The 13,955-nt window shown below is 41.7% G+C and overlaps 1 protein-coding gene across 3 annotated transcripts in view; it reads right to left on the minus strand.

The window, feature by feature from the left end:
- The window catches only part of Dgcr8 (DGCR8 microprocessor complex subunit), a 36,053-nt gene that overhangs the window by 6,194 nt on the left and 15,904 nt on the right, over positions 1 to 13,955 (minus strand). For all 3 annotated transcript variants that reach the window (XM_021645194.2, XM_021645192.2, XM_021645195.2), the window contains exons 6-9: positions 11,927 to 12,124; positions 11,607 to 11,708; positions 10,744 to 10,842; positions 7,305 to 7,387 (exon numbers count right to left, since the gene is read on the minus strand). In XM_021645194.2, the coding sequence (XP_021500869.1) occupies positions 7,305 to 7,387; positions 10,744 to 10,842; positions 11,607 to 11,708; positions 11,927 to 12,124 (482 nt within the window). The remainder of the gene's footprint in view (positions 1 to 7,304; positions 7,388 to 10,743; positions 10,843 to 11,606; positions 11,709 to 11,926; positions 12,125 to 13,955) is intronic.

Raw genomic sequence — 13,955 nt, forward strand, 5'->3', positions numbered from 1 at the left:
ATAAATTTTACCTGTAACAACCTGGTCTTCAAAGTAAAGCCATATTCTGAGGTACTAAAGATTAACCCTCAATGGATCCTTTTTAGGGACATAATACAACCCAGACCACAATATACCAGAAGAGATGAAAGCCAAGATTATTGGCCTTTCAGGTGACAAGCAAATAGGATCAGTGAGCTTAAAACAATGCTGCCCACCAGCCAGAGGATCTGCTGAGCTCCAGAGCCTAGACCTTGGGTCACATGAAAAAGCTAAGTCAAGATCTCTCTAGAATGAGACTATGGAGGACATTTCTTATTAACTAACCACACAAGATGGCCCAACAAACTTACAGAAAAACTATAATACACAAATTCAGCAAAATGAAAAGATAAAAAGTCAATTCACAAACAATACGTTGTATTTACATGCTAGCAATGAACTAAACCCACAGTGGGACAATCTAAGAATCAATAAAATGTAAGCAGGATCTGTGTTATAAAAACCATCAACTACTAACAAAAACAAAGGCAACAAGAGCTCCAAATACAGGAAAATCACTGTCCAATCATCAGCTAATCTAAATGAACTGACTTAGCAGACATGTTACAAATAATACAGATAGATAAGAATCAAGAATATAGATAATATTTTTGTGATTAAGTATCTGGAAGAATATTATTATAAGTTGAACTAGAAACTGCTCCAGATGTCCAAATTGAAGCCTTAACCTTAGTATCTCAGAATTTGAGTACATGGGGTAAATGCCCTATTTGAGGACACAGCCCTATCCCTAGGACTCATTCTGTATAAACAGGAAATTCAGAGGAAAAGATACCTTCAAGGAAAAGCCTAAACACAAAGATAGACATCCCAGAACCCAGAAGGCCTCTGCTCAATGTCTAGAAGAAAAAGGCTTACACTATTTGACTTCTAACCTCCTTCAAACAGCTAAATTTCTGTGGTTTAAGCTGCCCAGTGTTTGATTCATTCTTTTGTTAGTACCAGTACACAAGTACTAACAGCAATAACTAACTTTGGTTGTAGTGCTGTGTGTGTACAGGGGGCTGTGTGTGTGTTCTATTTCCACAGTTGCCAAATATTTTAAATGTCTACTTGTCAACAAAAAACGAGATATTCAAACCATTAAGTATAGATGGTCCCATATGGAGAAAGAGCAAGAAATGCAACCTATTCCTAAGGGTGGTAGACTTGAGACTTCAAATTACCCATTATAAAGAGCACAGACTGGAGCTGGAGCGATGGCTCAGAAGTTAAGAGCACTGTCTGCTCTTCCAGAATTCAATTCCCAGCACCCACATGGTGGCTTACAATCACCTACACTGGGATCTGATGCCCTCTTCTGGCAGACTGCTAGGCTTTGTGGTGGCATATGCCTTTAATGGGAGGAGGGGGGCTGCAGCACACCTTTAACTACTCTAGGGATGCCGAAGTAAACAATCTGAGTTTCAGGCCAACCTGGTCTACAAAGTTACAAGCAGCCAGGGATAACACGGAGAAACACTGTCTCAAAACAACAAAACAAACAAAAACCCCCACAGACTTGGGGTTGTTAGAGATTGCTTAGTTGGTAAAATACTAACCACACAACCATGAAGACCTAAATTTGATCCCTGTAACTGTCATAAAAACAGCCAGGCACTCTGGCATTTGCCTGTAATCTGAGCATCAGAGAGATGAAGACAAGCATATCTCTAAGACTTACTGGTTGGCCATCCTACTTTAACTGGTAAGTTCCAGGCCAGCCAAGAGATCCTATCTCAAAAAACAAGATGGGTGCTGAAGAGATGGCTCTGAGGTTAAGATCACCCGCTGCTCTTCCAGAGGTCCTAAGTTCAATTCCCAGCAACCACAGTGGCTCGTAACCATCTATAATGGGATCTGATTCTCTCTTCTGTCATTCAGGCATACATTCAAATAGAGCACTCATAAGTATAAATACTTAAAAAACAAAACAAAACACAAGATGGACAGCATCTAAGAAATGACACTTAAGGATGACCTATGATCTATACAAACACACAGCAGAAAATTAAAGAAATCATGCCTAGAGGCTGGAGAGATGGCTTAACAGTTAAAAGCACTTATTGCTTCCATGGGACCCAAATTTGGCTCCCAGCATCCATGCCGAGCAGCCTATAATTAAAGCTCCAAGGGGTTCCAACACCCTCCTCTGGCCTTTGTAGGCAACCCCCCCACTCTCACCCCAAAACACACAGTATACACTCACACAGATACATATGCATAAGTAAATATAATAAAAATAGGGATTAGAGAGGGACAGCTCAGCAGTAGCTAAGCACATGCCTAGCTTGTACAAGGCCACGGCTTCAATCCCTGGCAGCACAAAATAAACTCAATCAATCAATCAATCAGCTAGTTTAAAGGTAATAGGAGGATACTACACAGGAAGAAAGGAGTAAAGGGTAACTCTACAACTATCTCCTTTGCAGGTAACATGTCAACTTCCTCTGAGGCAAATATGATAATGATCATGGTCAGTAATAGGAGGAGGGTGTTGAGATAGCTCAGAGGGTAAAGGTACTTATCGCCAAGTTTGACAACCTGAGTTCAGTCCCTGGGATCCATATGGTGGTCCTCTGAACTCCACTTACTGCAGTGGCATGCATGTATCCACACAATACATACACATACACACAAGATACACATGCGCAAACAGATAGACACAGACCGACCGACACAGGGCTGGAGAGATGGCTCAGCAGTTAAGAGTGCTTATAGCTCTTCTAGAGGACCCAAATTTATTTCCCAGCATCCATGTTGGACAGCTCAGAGCTGCCTGTGGCTCTAGCTCCAGGGGATCTGATACCCTCTTCTGGCCTCCCTGGGCACCTGCATTCACAGGGCAGACACACATACAAATATAATCCATCTTAAAAAAATAAATGAATGTAAAAGATGTGGTATTTTGTTTTGAACTTGAAATGAGACCAGTTTTAAGAGCTAGAATGGACTATCTCCAACCTGCAACTAAATCATTTTTAAGAACTGGCCTTCTATTGTTAGATTATAAATGTAGCACAACAGGTGTTTCAGTGACAACGATCCACAGGTATTTATAACAAACTGCAAGGTTAAAGATGAACCAGTAACGGAATTTTAAACTGGCCCAAAGGAAATGACAGCTCAGTAGTAAATGTGCTTGTCACATAAACCTAGCGATCTGAGTTTGATCCCTGGAATCAAAATAAAGTTAGGACAGAACCAACTTCATGAAATTTTCCTCTGGCCTCCACATCCACACACACAATAGGAGGATAAGCCTGCACACACATGCATGCAGCCACACACAAGAAACAAATTAGAAGAACTAGAAAGTAAACAGCCACAAGTACAATTATTCATTCATTATCCTCTTTGATACATACTGAATTAACAATGAGTTCTAGAACAACCAAGACAGCTATACAGTGAGAACCTGTCTCCAAAAGAAGGTAGAAGAGCAGCTGAGTAGACACCAGTCATCAGCTCTGACACTTACTGACAGACAGGCAGACACAGACACACACATACACCCTACAAAGAACAAAGGCCCACAGCACCAGATTCTTTTTTCTTTTCTCCTGGTATTCCTTGTCTTCCCTTGTTCTCATTTTCTCTATTCATTATCCATCTCCCTCCTATTGGTAACTGATGAGATCTCTAGCTTGCCTGCTCCACTCTTTTTTTCTGTAATGCCAGTAAATTGTCCTTGAGTTACCTTTTGAGTGTCTTTATTCTTTCTTTATTTAAAAAAAAAAATTACTTATATGTGCACATTTTGACTGCATGCATGTCTGTGTACCACGTAAGTACAGACCATGGAGGCCAGAAAAGAACATCAGATCTAGAACTCGGGGTCTGAGGATGCTAGGAAAAGAGACAGAGAAGCAAATTCGGGTTCTCTGCAAGGGTAGCAAGCATTCAACAATCTCTCCAGCTTCTATTCTTATTTTCATTTAATTTTTAATTATTTATTTTAATCATTTTTAATTACGCTTGTATGTGTATGTGGATGAATGTGCCCAATAAAGCCAAAAGTCCTGAATCCCCTGCAATTGGTTGTGAGCCACCCAAAGTTAGGTTCTTCCTTTGCAAAAAAATAAGTATTCTTAACTGCTGATAGCACCTGCCTTTAATCCCACTGGGAGGCAGAAGGCGGCAAATCTCTGGGAGGTTGAGGTTAGCCTCGTCTACATGGAGAATTCCAGACCAGCAAAGCTACATAGTAAGACACTGTCTCAAAAAAGACAGACATACACACAGAGGTGGAAATGGGGATAAAGGCTGCAGATATGGCTCAGGGACAGAGTTCTTGACTAGCATGTCTAAGGCCCTAGATCCCATTCCTAACAAAGAGGAAGAGCAGAGTGGGGCTTATGAACTCATCACTAGAGGTGTTTTCTAGTAGATTCAAACAGGGAAAAGAAGTATCAGCAAACATGAAGGTAGATCTATCGACATTATCTGCCTGAGGAACAAAAACAAAAATACAAAAACCTTTACAACAAATTAAAAGTACCACTAAGTTTAAAAATTTGTAGCCAGGTGGTAGTGTCACCTGCCTTTAATCCCTGTGTTTGGAGCCAAGTCTGAGGAAGCCTAGTCTACAGAGAGAGTTCCAGGAAAGCCAGGGTTACACATTGAAACCTGGTGGGAATGAGTTGGTGGTAAGGGGAATTATCCTAGCCATGTGGGGGCTCACAGTTTTAATCCCAGTACTCTGAAGGCCATCTTTGTTTTGTTGCACCCCTCCTGGTATTAGAAAGCAAACCCAGGGGCCTTAAACACATCAGTGAAATACACTCCAGTCTTTGGTGATTTGTTTTTTGAAACAAGTTTTACTGCCTGGTGTGGGTCTCCATGGGCCCCCTGAAATCATAGCCATCTGTCCCCAATGACAAAGAGAGCAGGGGCAGAAAGGGGGCAGGAACTCTAAGGGATGAGCATGACAGAAAGTAGGGGGGGAGGCGCGGACAGACACTGTATTCAGGTATTTCTAGCTTGCTTACTGGTATCATGGAGGGAAATCATCTCAGGAAAGGTCTTATATACCACTAAGCTGGGCAGAGATCCCTGTATTTTCATATCTCCAAATTCCAAAGGCCTGCTTCTCTCCACTGGCTAAGCAAATGACTAACGTAAGAATGTGTTAGGGAAGGCACTAAAAAGTTTTGAGGGAGGAGTAACGATGTAGTAATATTTTAATTAAAGGAAGGAAAATGAATGAGTGTAAACCTGGGAAACTGGATGTGACTCACGGTTAGAGAGATATACTTGGGCAGTCATGGCAATTGTCAGATTGAAATACTGGGCAAGCAGATAAGGACACTGTAAACCAAATGCTTTTAAGAGAAAGCTAGCTGTGTGGATACAAGTGAAGTACAGGAAAGAACTAAGGCCAGGACAGACGAGATGAACTCCTTAGCTAGATAGTGCAGACTGCTTTGGCCTGATTACTTTAGAGGACAGAGAAAATCAACTGCTATTAGGCATGCAAACCATATGGGCAGGCCATATGAGGCTGGGAAGACAGCTCAAGTATTTGGCAAATGCTCTCTGCATAAGCATGAAGACCTGGGTTCAATCTCTAAGCATGGTAGTGAACTAGGCAAGAAAAGACTGACTTATTCCTAGAGCTTGCCAAGCAGCCTACTCTATTGGGCAGAAAAATACTCTCAAAAATGTGGATGACACCTGAGGTGCAACATCTGGGGTTAGTCTCTCTGTATTCGTATGGGCACACACACAAAAGAACTGCCTGGCACAAACCCACCAGGCAGACACCCTCTTGTGCACAGAGGCACCTTTAGCTGGACTAGTAGCAGTATGAGAGAGACTCTCTTGCACTTCTAGCATAACCAGGCCTAAGTACAGGACTTCAACCAAACAATGCAGCTTAAGAAAAGGCCTTCTTCTCTGACTTGTTTTGGATGTCACTCAGCTATTAAAAACAAGCCTGGAGAAAAATGATGCATCCTTTCTCGTGTCTTCAGCAAGAAGATACAAATGAGGATGCTTTATTTATCCCCCCCTTTTCCTTTTGATTGTAATGTCCTTCTAACTTTTGTATGTGCTCCTCTGTGATCCCTTCTCTCTCTCTCTCTCTCTCTTTAAATTTTTGGGTTTTTGAGACAGGGTTGCACATAGCTCAAGCAGGCTTTAAACACCCACATAACTGAAACTGTTCATGTTCTGATCCTCCTGCCTCTACTTTCCAAGTATTAGGACTATGGGCATGCACTACTATAACACACCAAGCCACGACTCACTCTTGCCTTACTACCTTTCTCCTCTCCCCATAGTTAAACGAAGTTAAGGGTCACAGGGTGGGTCAATAGCAAAAGCATCTGTCACATAAGCTTGAGGGCCTGAGTTTCAGTCTCAGAATGAATATGGTGGAAACAATCCACTCCTTCAGGTTTTTATTCCACCTCTACACTTACACCAAAGCATGCATGCATCCATACACATACACAACACCCAAAATAAATAAATTAATAAATGCAATATAACGGCTTTCTCTCCTAGCACAAATGGGAAACATGACTCCAAGAAGCCTAATAAGAGTCTACTAACAAGATCACCATAAAATTCAAAAATCTATTTAAATAAAAGTTTTTGTTTTTTTGAAACAGGAGCGGTCTCTCCAGGTAGTCACTGGCTGACCTAGAACCACCTGTACAGACCAGGCCGGCCTCAAAGTGATAGAGGTCTACCTCTGCCTCCCATTTAAGAATTTAAAAACCTGAAGTGTTATCTAGCCCAACAAATATACATGACACAATGTAGAAACACAAGAACCTGAAAAGCCAAGTACACAATTTCTAGAAATATTCAGGACTCCTCCGTACCTGAATCCAAAAATAACAAAAGTGATCAAAGGCCAAAGAACTCAAAAGTCTGGTTTTTAACATGACCAGTGACTACAAGACAAGCAAAGAAATCAATTTAAAACTAAGACATAACTTTGCTATGAACAGATGCAGAACAATATTTATCCTAAAAGGTTTTTACACAGAACAGGGTTTTAGACAGTTCTAACGTAAACAACAATCTCAATCTTATATACTCTGCCAGATTAATTACCATCATAGATCTATGTGTTCAATACACACTCAACTAAAGGGTAAAATTCTTCAAGACTTTTCCCTCTGCCTTCACAAAGATAAGCAAGTTGCTCTTACAGGCAAATGACTATACCCTTGGCCTGGTGCACAGCACTGGTTGAGGCATTGGGGCCAGTGGCTGTATAGCAGTTGCAGCTCCCAGTGGAACAAGATCACAAAGATTACCACACTCACCTCCAGCTCCTCACTGTCTTTGGGCTTCTCCTCAGAGGTCTGTTTAACAAAGTCAGGGATGAGAATTTCCAGTGTGGCTCGGGCTATAAAAAGAAAAAGTCTGAGGTGAAGGCTTGGGCCCAAAAGAAAACCAGGCATGCTGCCCAGCCAGCAGTGAGCTACATGCTGGCTCCCACACTTGTAGCCAAAAGCAGCAACAACACTTTAAAAGGTAGAATTGTGAGGTGATAAGAACAAGTGAATCCTGAAGGGACGGTGAAATGAGAGGTTTGCATGCCAATTTTACAAAGGGAGGAACTCACATCTACATCTATATTTTTAGAGGAATCAAGTTATAGTGCATGAAAAAAAAAATGGCTGGGCAAAACCTGGACCCAAGGAGGCCTGACAGCAGGCTGCTATAGATTGCAACACATAGTTTCTATGAACAGGTAGATATATGGGCATATCTGAGGAACTCTGGAAGAAGCAGGTAGATGGCACCCACATGAACAGGCCCGTCACAATGAGGGAAGAACATACACAATAGCCCATGGACTAATGGCTGTCTAGTCCAGCACAGAACTGTTGGAAAGACATCCCCCCAAAACAAGTTCATGATAAAGACCAAGCAGTGCAGACCAAGTAGCTGAAATATAGGCAGGAAAAAAAAAAAAAAAAAAAAAGCCCAGAAAATAAACAGGTAACCTGGGAAAGAATAGCTTAGGACAAGCCGGAGGACGTTTCCACTTGTCTACCAGGTTCTACCTCAAAAGTTACCTGCTCAAAATGTCAACAATGGACAGCTGAAGCTCGACATTAGCTCAGTGGTGGAGCACTTTCTGTGTGAAGACCTGGATCAATCCCTAGCTCTATATAATGATTAAGTTAGCAAAATAGATATGAGGACATCCTGGAGACCAAGGCAGAATGTATAAGCTAAAGGGCAGCTGAAAAGAGAACAGGCAGCAACACGATGCAAAAAGACTTCTTACTGTCCTCCAGCATTGGTCACTAAAGAAAATAGCACACAGGAACTGATTCTTATAAGTAGAAAATCCTCTACCAGTTCCCAAGACTCAGTGACTGAGAAAACTGGCATGCCTCCTATTCTGTACAGGAAAGGGTGCTGAAAGACAATAACCCAATAGCCTGAAGTTCATGAACGGCCTAGCACTAATCTAACAATGCACTCAATTGCTCAGAAGAACCCAAATGATCCCTATGCTGGATAAACAGCTTGGTGCAAAAATGTTATCTCTGCATGGAGGCAGACAGCAAAGACATGATAAAAGAAAAAACGAGTTTTCTTAGGATGAGCATTGTGTGCAATGACTACATAATCCCCAATTTCAAGTCTGAAGGACTTAGAAAATAGTTTATATAAATATCAAAAACCCTCAAGATGGTGATAGAATGACAATCTGCCTTTTCCTTCTTAACATGCCCACATTTTGTGTTTAAAAATGAACTTGCATGCCAGGTGTGGTAATGCATGCTTTAATCCCAGCACTCAGAGAAATCCGGTCTCAAAAAACCAAAAACAAACAAATAAAAAATAACAAAAACAAATTTGCATGTGCCTCACATGACCCAATTAGCTCTAAGCATGCCGAAATCTGCATTTGGTTGGAACAAGAACATAAAAAGGTGGCACTTCTGTCATTTAATAGCAAGAGAGCCTCTATGGTAAAGACTTACTTTAAAAAATAATAATCCTATGTTTTTGAGACAGAGCCCTGGCTGTCCTGGAACTTACTCTGTAGACCTCGAAGTCTACAGAGATCTGCCTGTCTCTGCCTCCCGAATACTGCGATTAAATGTATGTTACCACACCTAGCTAGAATCTTATTTTAATTATGTGTGTGTGTGTGTGTATAAATGCATGCAGAATCCAGAGGTATTAGAGCACCCTGGAGCTGGAGTTACAAGTATTTGTAAACTGCCCCATATGGGTTCTGGGAATTATGGTAATTTGAGTGAGAATGGATCCCATAGTCTCCTGATTTCGAATGCTTAGGCCCTAAGTGGTAGAACATTTTGAAAAGGATTAGGAGACATAGCCTTACTGAAGAATGTTTATCATGGAGGTGGAGTTTGAGGCTTCAAAAGCCCACACGATTTCCACTTAGCTCTCTTTCTCTCTCTGCCTCATGCTTATGAATCAAATATAATTTCTCAGCTACTGCTCCGATGTCATGCCTGCCTGCTGCTATGTTCTCTGCCATATGTTCGTGGACTCACTCTCTGAAACCATAAGCCCTAATTAAATGCTTTATTCTAAATTTGCCTTGGTCAAGATGCTTTGTCACAGCAGTAGAAAAAGTAACTAAGACAGGAGCCAAATTTGGTTCCACTAAAAGAACAATATATGCTCTTAACTACTGAGGCATGTTTCTAACTCAAGTCTTTTCTTAGTTTAAACCATTTACAATAACCATATAATTATTGTATTTTATCTTTGATGGTGCTAGAGATCAGACCTACTCTTAAGCTGAGTTACACCCCAACCCTTAGTTTTAGGATGGAGTACAGTCATTTACCTCTACTCTCATGTTTTAGAAGTCAAAGCAGAGGACAGAAGAGATGGCTCTTGTGGCTCTGGGTTTGAGTCTCAGCACCCATTATCAAGTGATTCACAATTTCCCTTAATTCCAATTCCAGAGGATCCAATGCCCTTTTCTGTCCTTTGAGGGCACCAGCACACAAGAAGTACACATACATACATACATATGTACATACATGCAGACACAGACTAACCAAAATTAAATTTTTTAAAATCCTATTTAAAAATAAATTACATGAACAAATGTCTTATCCATACCTCTACAAACCTACAAGCATTCCTCAGCCCCTTGCTAACCAGAGACTGACTCAGCAATCAGCATGTCTCTGGGACACCAAATGTGATGTTTAATATTGATTATCAATTTCTAGGCATGCCTGTGATGAATATCTAAATTAAGTTAGCCTCTGAGGCACACATGTATAAGAATATCTAGATATGGTTAACTGAGGTGGGAAAGCCCACCCCAACTGTAAGTGCCACCATCCCATGGGCCGAGGTCCCACATTGGAAAAAGGGAAACAAAGAAAGCTGAGCATTGGCAGTGTCAGCTTCTGAGTGCAGAGGCTATGTTATTAGCACTCCCAAGCTCCCGCACCATGCCTTTCCCACCATGATTTCTTTCTTTCTTTTTGTCTTTCTTTTTTGGTTTTTCAAGACAGGGTTTCTCTGTGTAGTCCTGGCTGTCCTGGGCTCACTTTGTAGACTAGGCTGGCCTCAAACTTACAGAGATTCACCTGCCTCAGCATCCTGAGTGCTGGGATTACAGGCATGCACCACCAGGCCCAGCTCCTTTCCCACTATGACAAGCCTTTCCTTTCTAAGTTGCTTTTGTGAGGGCATTTTATCATAGCAACAGGAAAAGTAGCTGATATACCAAGTAAACCACATTACCAGCTTTATTCTTCGCAAGTTTTTTGCTGCTTGCAGTTCCAGATCCATAAGTCACGCCATCAATGGTCACGGAGGCACCAAAAGGTTCACTTGGATTCTCTTAAAATTAAAATTACTGGTTTTAAAACACACTTGCTGAAACATTAAAAGCATGCCAGCCCTGACAAGATACCCCTGAATAAATCAAGTGTCTGAGATATGGAGACAAGGCTGGAGACCACAGACAGCAAAAGGTACAGATGGAAAAACTGAATAGTATAGGGTACTACAGGAAATTATCCAAAGGGGAAACAGCAGCTGGAGGCAGAACTGCCCAGTACAGAGACAAGGCAGGGACAAGGCCTCTGAAAGACAAATAGACTGTCAGTAGCAAAGCATAGGATCAAGGCATCTGAAGAAACAGCACCTCCCAAAAAAGAGTGATCCCAGGTCTCAGTGCCCAAGGGCAACCACACTGGCATTCACAAACTGCAGAGAAGACAAAGCTGGCAAGAAGTGTGGTGAGATCAAGGCTCCTTCATCATTGGAGGGTGGGGAGTGGTGGACACAGGACAGAAGACCAGGAAGTAACTCAATGCACAACAGAAGGTCTTTATTGCAGACTGTTCTTAACAGTCAGGCACCAGAAGAGAAGAAAAATGGAGGGGGAGGTGTGTGTGGTAAAACTCAAAGGGGAAAGCTGAGCCATCCCTTCTCAGACAAGGGTCATCAGCATGAAAGTAAGACCCCCATCTGTACTGCACTTCTCTTCGTACTTGCCTTGCATGGCTATCCAACCCATCAGGTCCAATGTACTCACTCCCACCTCCAGCCACAACCAAAATGATGTAAAAGACTCAAGACTGAAATGGATTTGAACTTACCACATTCAAAGAAATTATAAACAGGGCGGACCTTGAGGACACGCTGCATGTATTCGTGCAGGATGCAGACCTCAGACTTCCCATTAGGATTGATGACAAACTCTGTGACAAAAAGAACTATCTCAGGTAACACTCAGGAACTTGGCCCATGCACATTAGTGAGTCATTAATTAGGGGCTTACCACTATGAACATGGCAGTCTCTGCATTATAGAAAATACACAGCTTTGGGTTAAGCGAAACTCGAAAACAGACTAAGCAGCATTAAAGTGACAATAACATGTTCCATCTGCTGATGCTAACAGTATAAGCCCGGTTCACCTTTCTTTGTGGGTGCATCCTGCACAGATAAAGTGATGAGCTTCTGGTTGGCTGGCAGGATGGGCCTCTCTGACTCCGCCTGCTTCCGCTTCATCTCACGGTTGAATTGACGCCGCTCAGCCCAAGTCCTGAATTTTTTCACAGTTACTTGTTCAAAGTCAAAACGCTTCTCCAGGTAATTACGAAATTCCTCCAGATCTGTCAAGATATAGCAGAGAACTACAATATCAGATTTCCAAAGTCAAGGATCATGTTTTCCTCAGCCCTGTATATAATGGCAATACCATTAAACAAGTCTAGGACACAAGATACCCAATTCCCTTTCCCTATCCCTTTCAAAAGCAAGGGAAGAAAAAAACTTAGGTCCTTTCACAGTTATTTCAAATCATTCTGGCAAGTCCCTTATGGACAGAATCCTGGGCATGCCATTACTTTATCTGGACTAAAAAATAGATAAAAGAATGATAAGGGAGGGATTAAAATAAACAAAACAGACAACAACAAAAAACCCACCAGTCTTCAGACTGTTCTCCTTAATACAAAATGAGTATTAGAGCTAAAAGACACTATATATAAACAATATAAATACCAAATTCCTGACTGCCAAGAGCAGGTGTCTACCACCTTCTCTGACCATCTGACTTTTACCTCTGGTGCTTCAAACTCAGTAACAAACCATATCCAGGTGGCTCTCTACCTCCTCAGGGACTCTGTACTGAGGCAGCTCTTCCTAGACCACTTCATCCCCTCAATAGTAGCTTCTTCTCCCAGCATCTCACACCCAGGCAATGCAACAGTATACCTACAGACAAGCCTAATCCTGAAAGCTGCATGACCTCTATGGAAGTGACACAGCAGGTGGGTTGATAGAACTCTGATACTACCAGGGATCTAAGAGACAGAACTAAGCTAAAGGCACAAGATAGAGTGAGAAATACAAGCATATAGTAAGACAAATGCAGTATAACCAGAATGTGAGAGGCAAAAAGCAGACCCTTGTATCAAAAGCAAGATGAGGAGGGAACCAGCCATACAAGAACAGTGGTGAGTTTATGACTGCAGGCTCATTCTAAACTCATCAGACAAATTTAAACAATGTAAGATTAGCTAAAAAACACTGGATTATGTAAGCCAGGTGTGGTGGTGAACACCTGTAATACCAGCACTCCGGCCAGAGGTGGGGGATTCACTGAGAGTTGTAGGCCAGCCTGGTCTACAAAGTGAATCTAGGACAGCCCAGAATACACAGAGAGACCCTGTCTCAGGAAAAACAAAACAAAACACACTAGATTGTGAAAAACAAAAAAAAACTATATCAACCTGTATACAGAATATATGCTATGCTGGGGAAGAGGTTTTACCTACATTTGCATAGATTATGAAAGACTATCGATTGCATCAAAATTGATAAAGATCCAATCCAAGTAAGAGCAGCTTTCAAATGAAAAGCAGACTCAGGCTGGAGAGATAGATCAGTGATAAAGAGCATGGGTTGCTCTTCCTGAGGTCCTGAGTTCAATTCCCAACTCAGAAAGACAGCAGTGCTGATGACACAGAAAGCAGATCCCCCTGCATGGAGACAGCTTAACTAACCAGCTGAGGAGAGACAAGACAGTTCATCAGACTGGCAAACTGGAAAATTTTGATGCTGAAATGGACTATTGCTGGAGGACAGATGATCAAAACTGCAATTATAGAGGATCAATGCATCAATGGCTGAGTGGATTTTCAGAAGGACATTTGGACTGTTAAATCTGTGCGATTGATAAATGTTTCTATTGTGATAATTAAACTGTGTACAATTTTTAGCTTAAACACAAAGGGGAAGAAAGGTGTAGCAAAATGTTAACTCAGAACACAGCTGTTCTGGCATGAGATCACATCCAAAAACAACCTAGGTCAGTGTGATCCGGCTGGAATACAAACAAGCCTTTAATCCAGGAGACAGAGGGAAGCAGATCTGAGTTCAAGGCCAGTCTGTATAGAGCAAGTTTCATGTAAAGAAAAGCTTAGATCCAGTCATGGTGGT

This window comes from Meriones unguiculatus, chromosome 17 (assembly GCF_030254825.1).
Source record: "Meriones unguiculatus strain TT.TT164.6M chromosome 17, Bangor_MerUng_6.1, whole genome shotgun sequence".
Taxonomy (NCBI): domain Eukaryota; kingdom Metazoa; phylum Chordata; class Mammalia; order Rodentia; family Muridae; genus Meriones; species Meriones unguiculatus.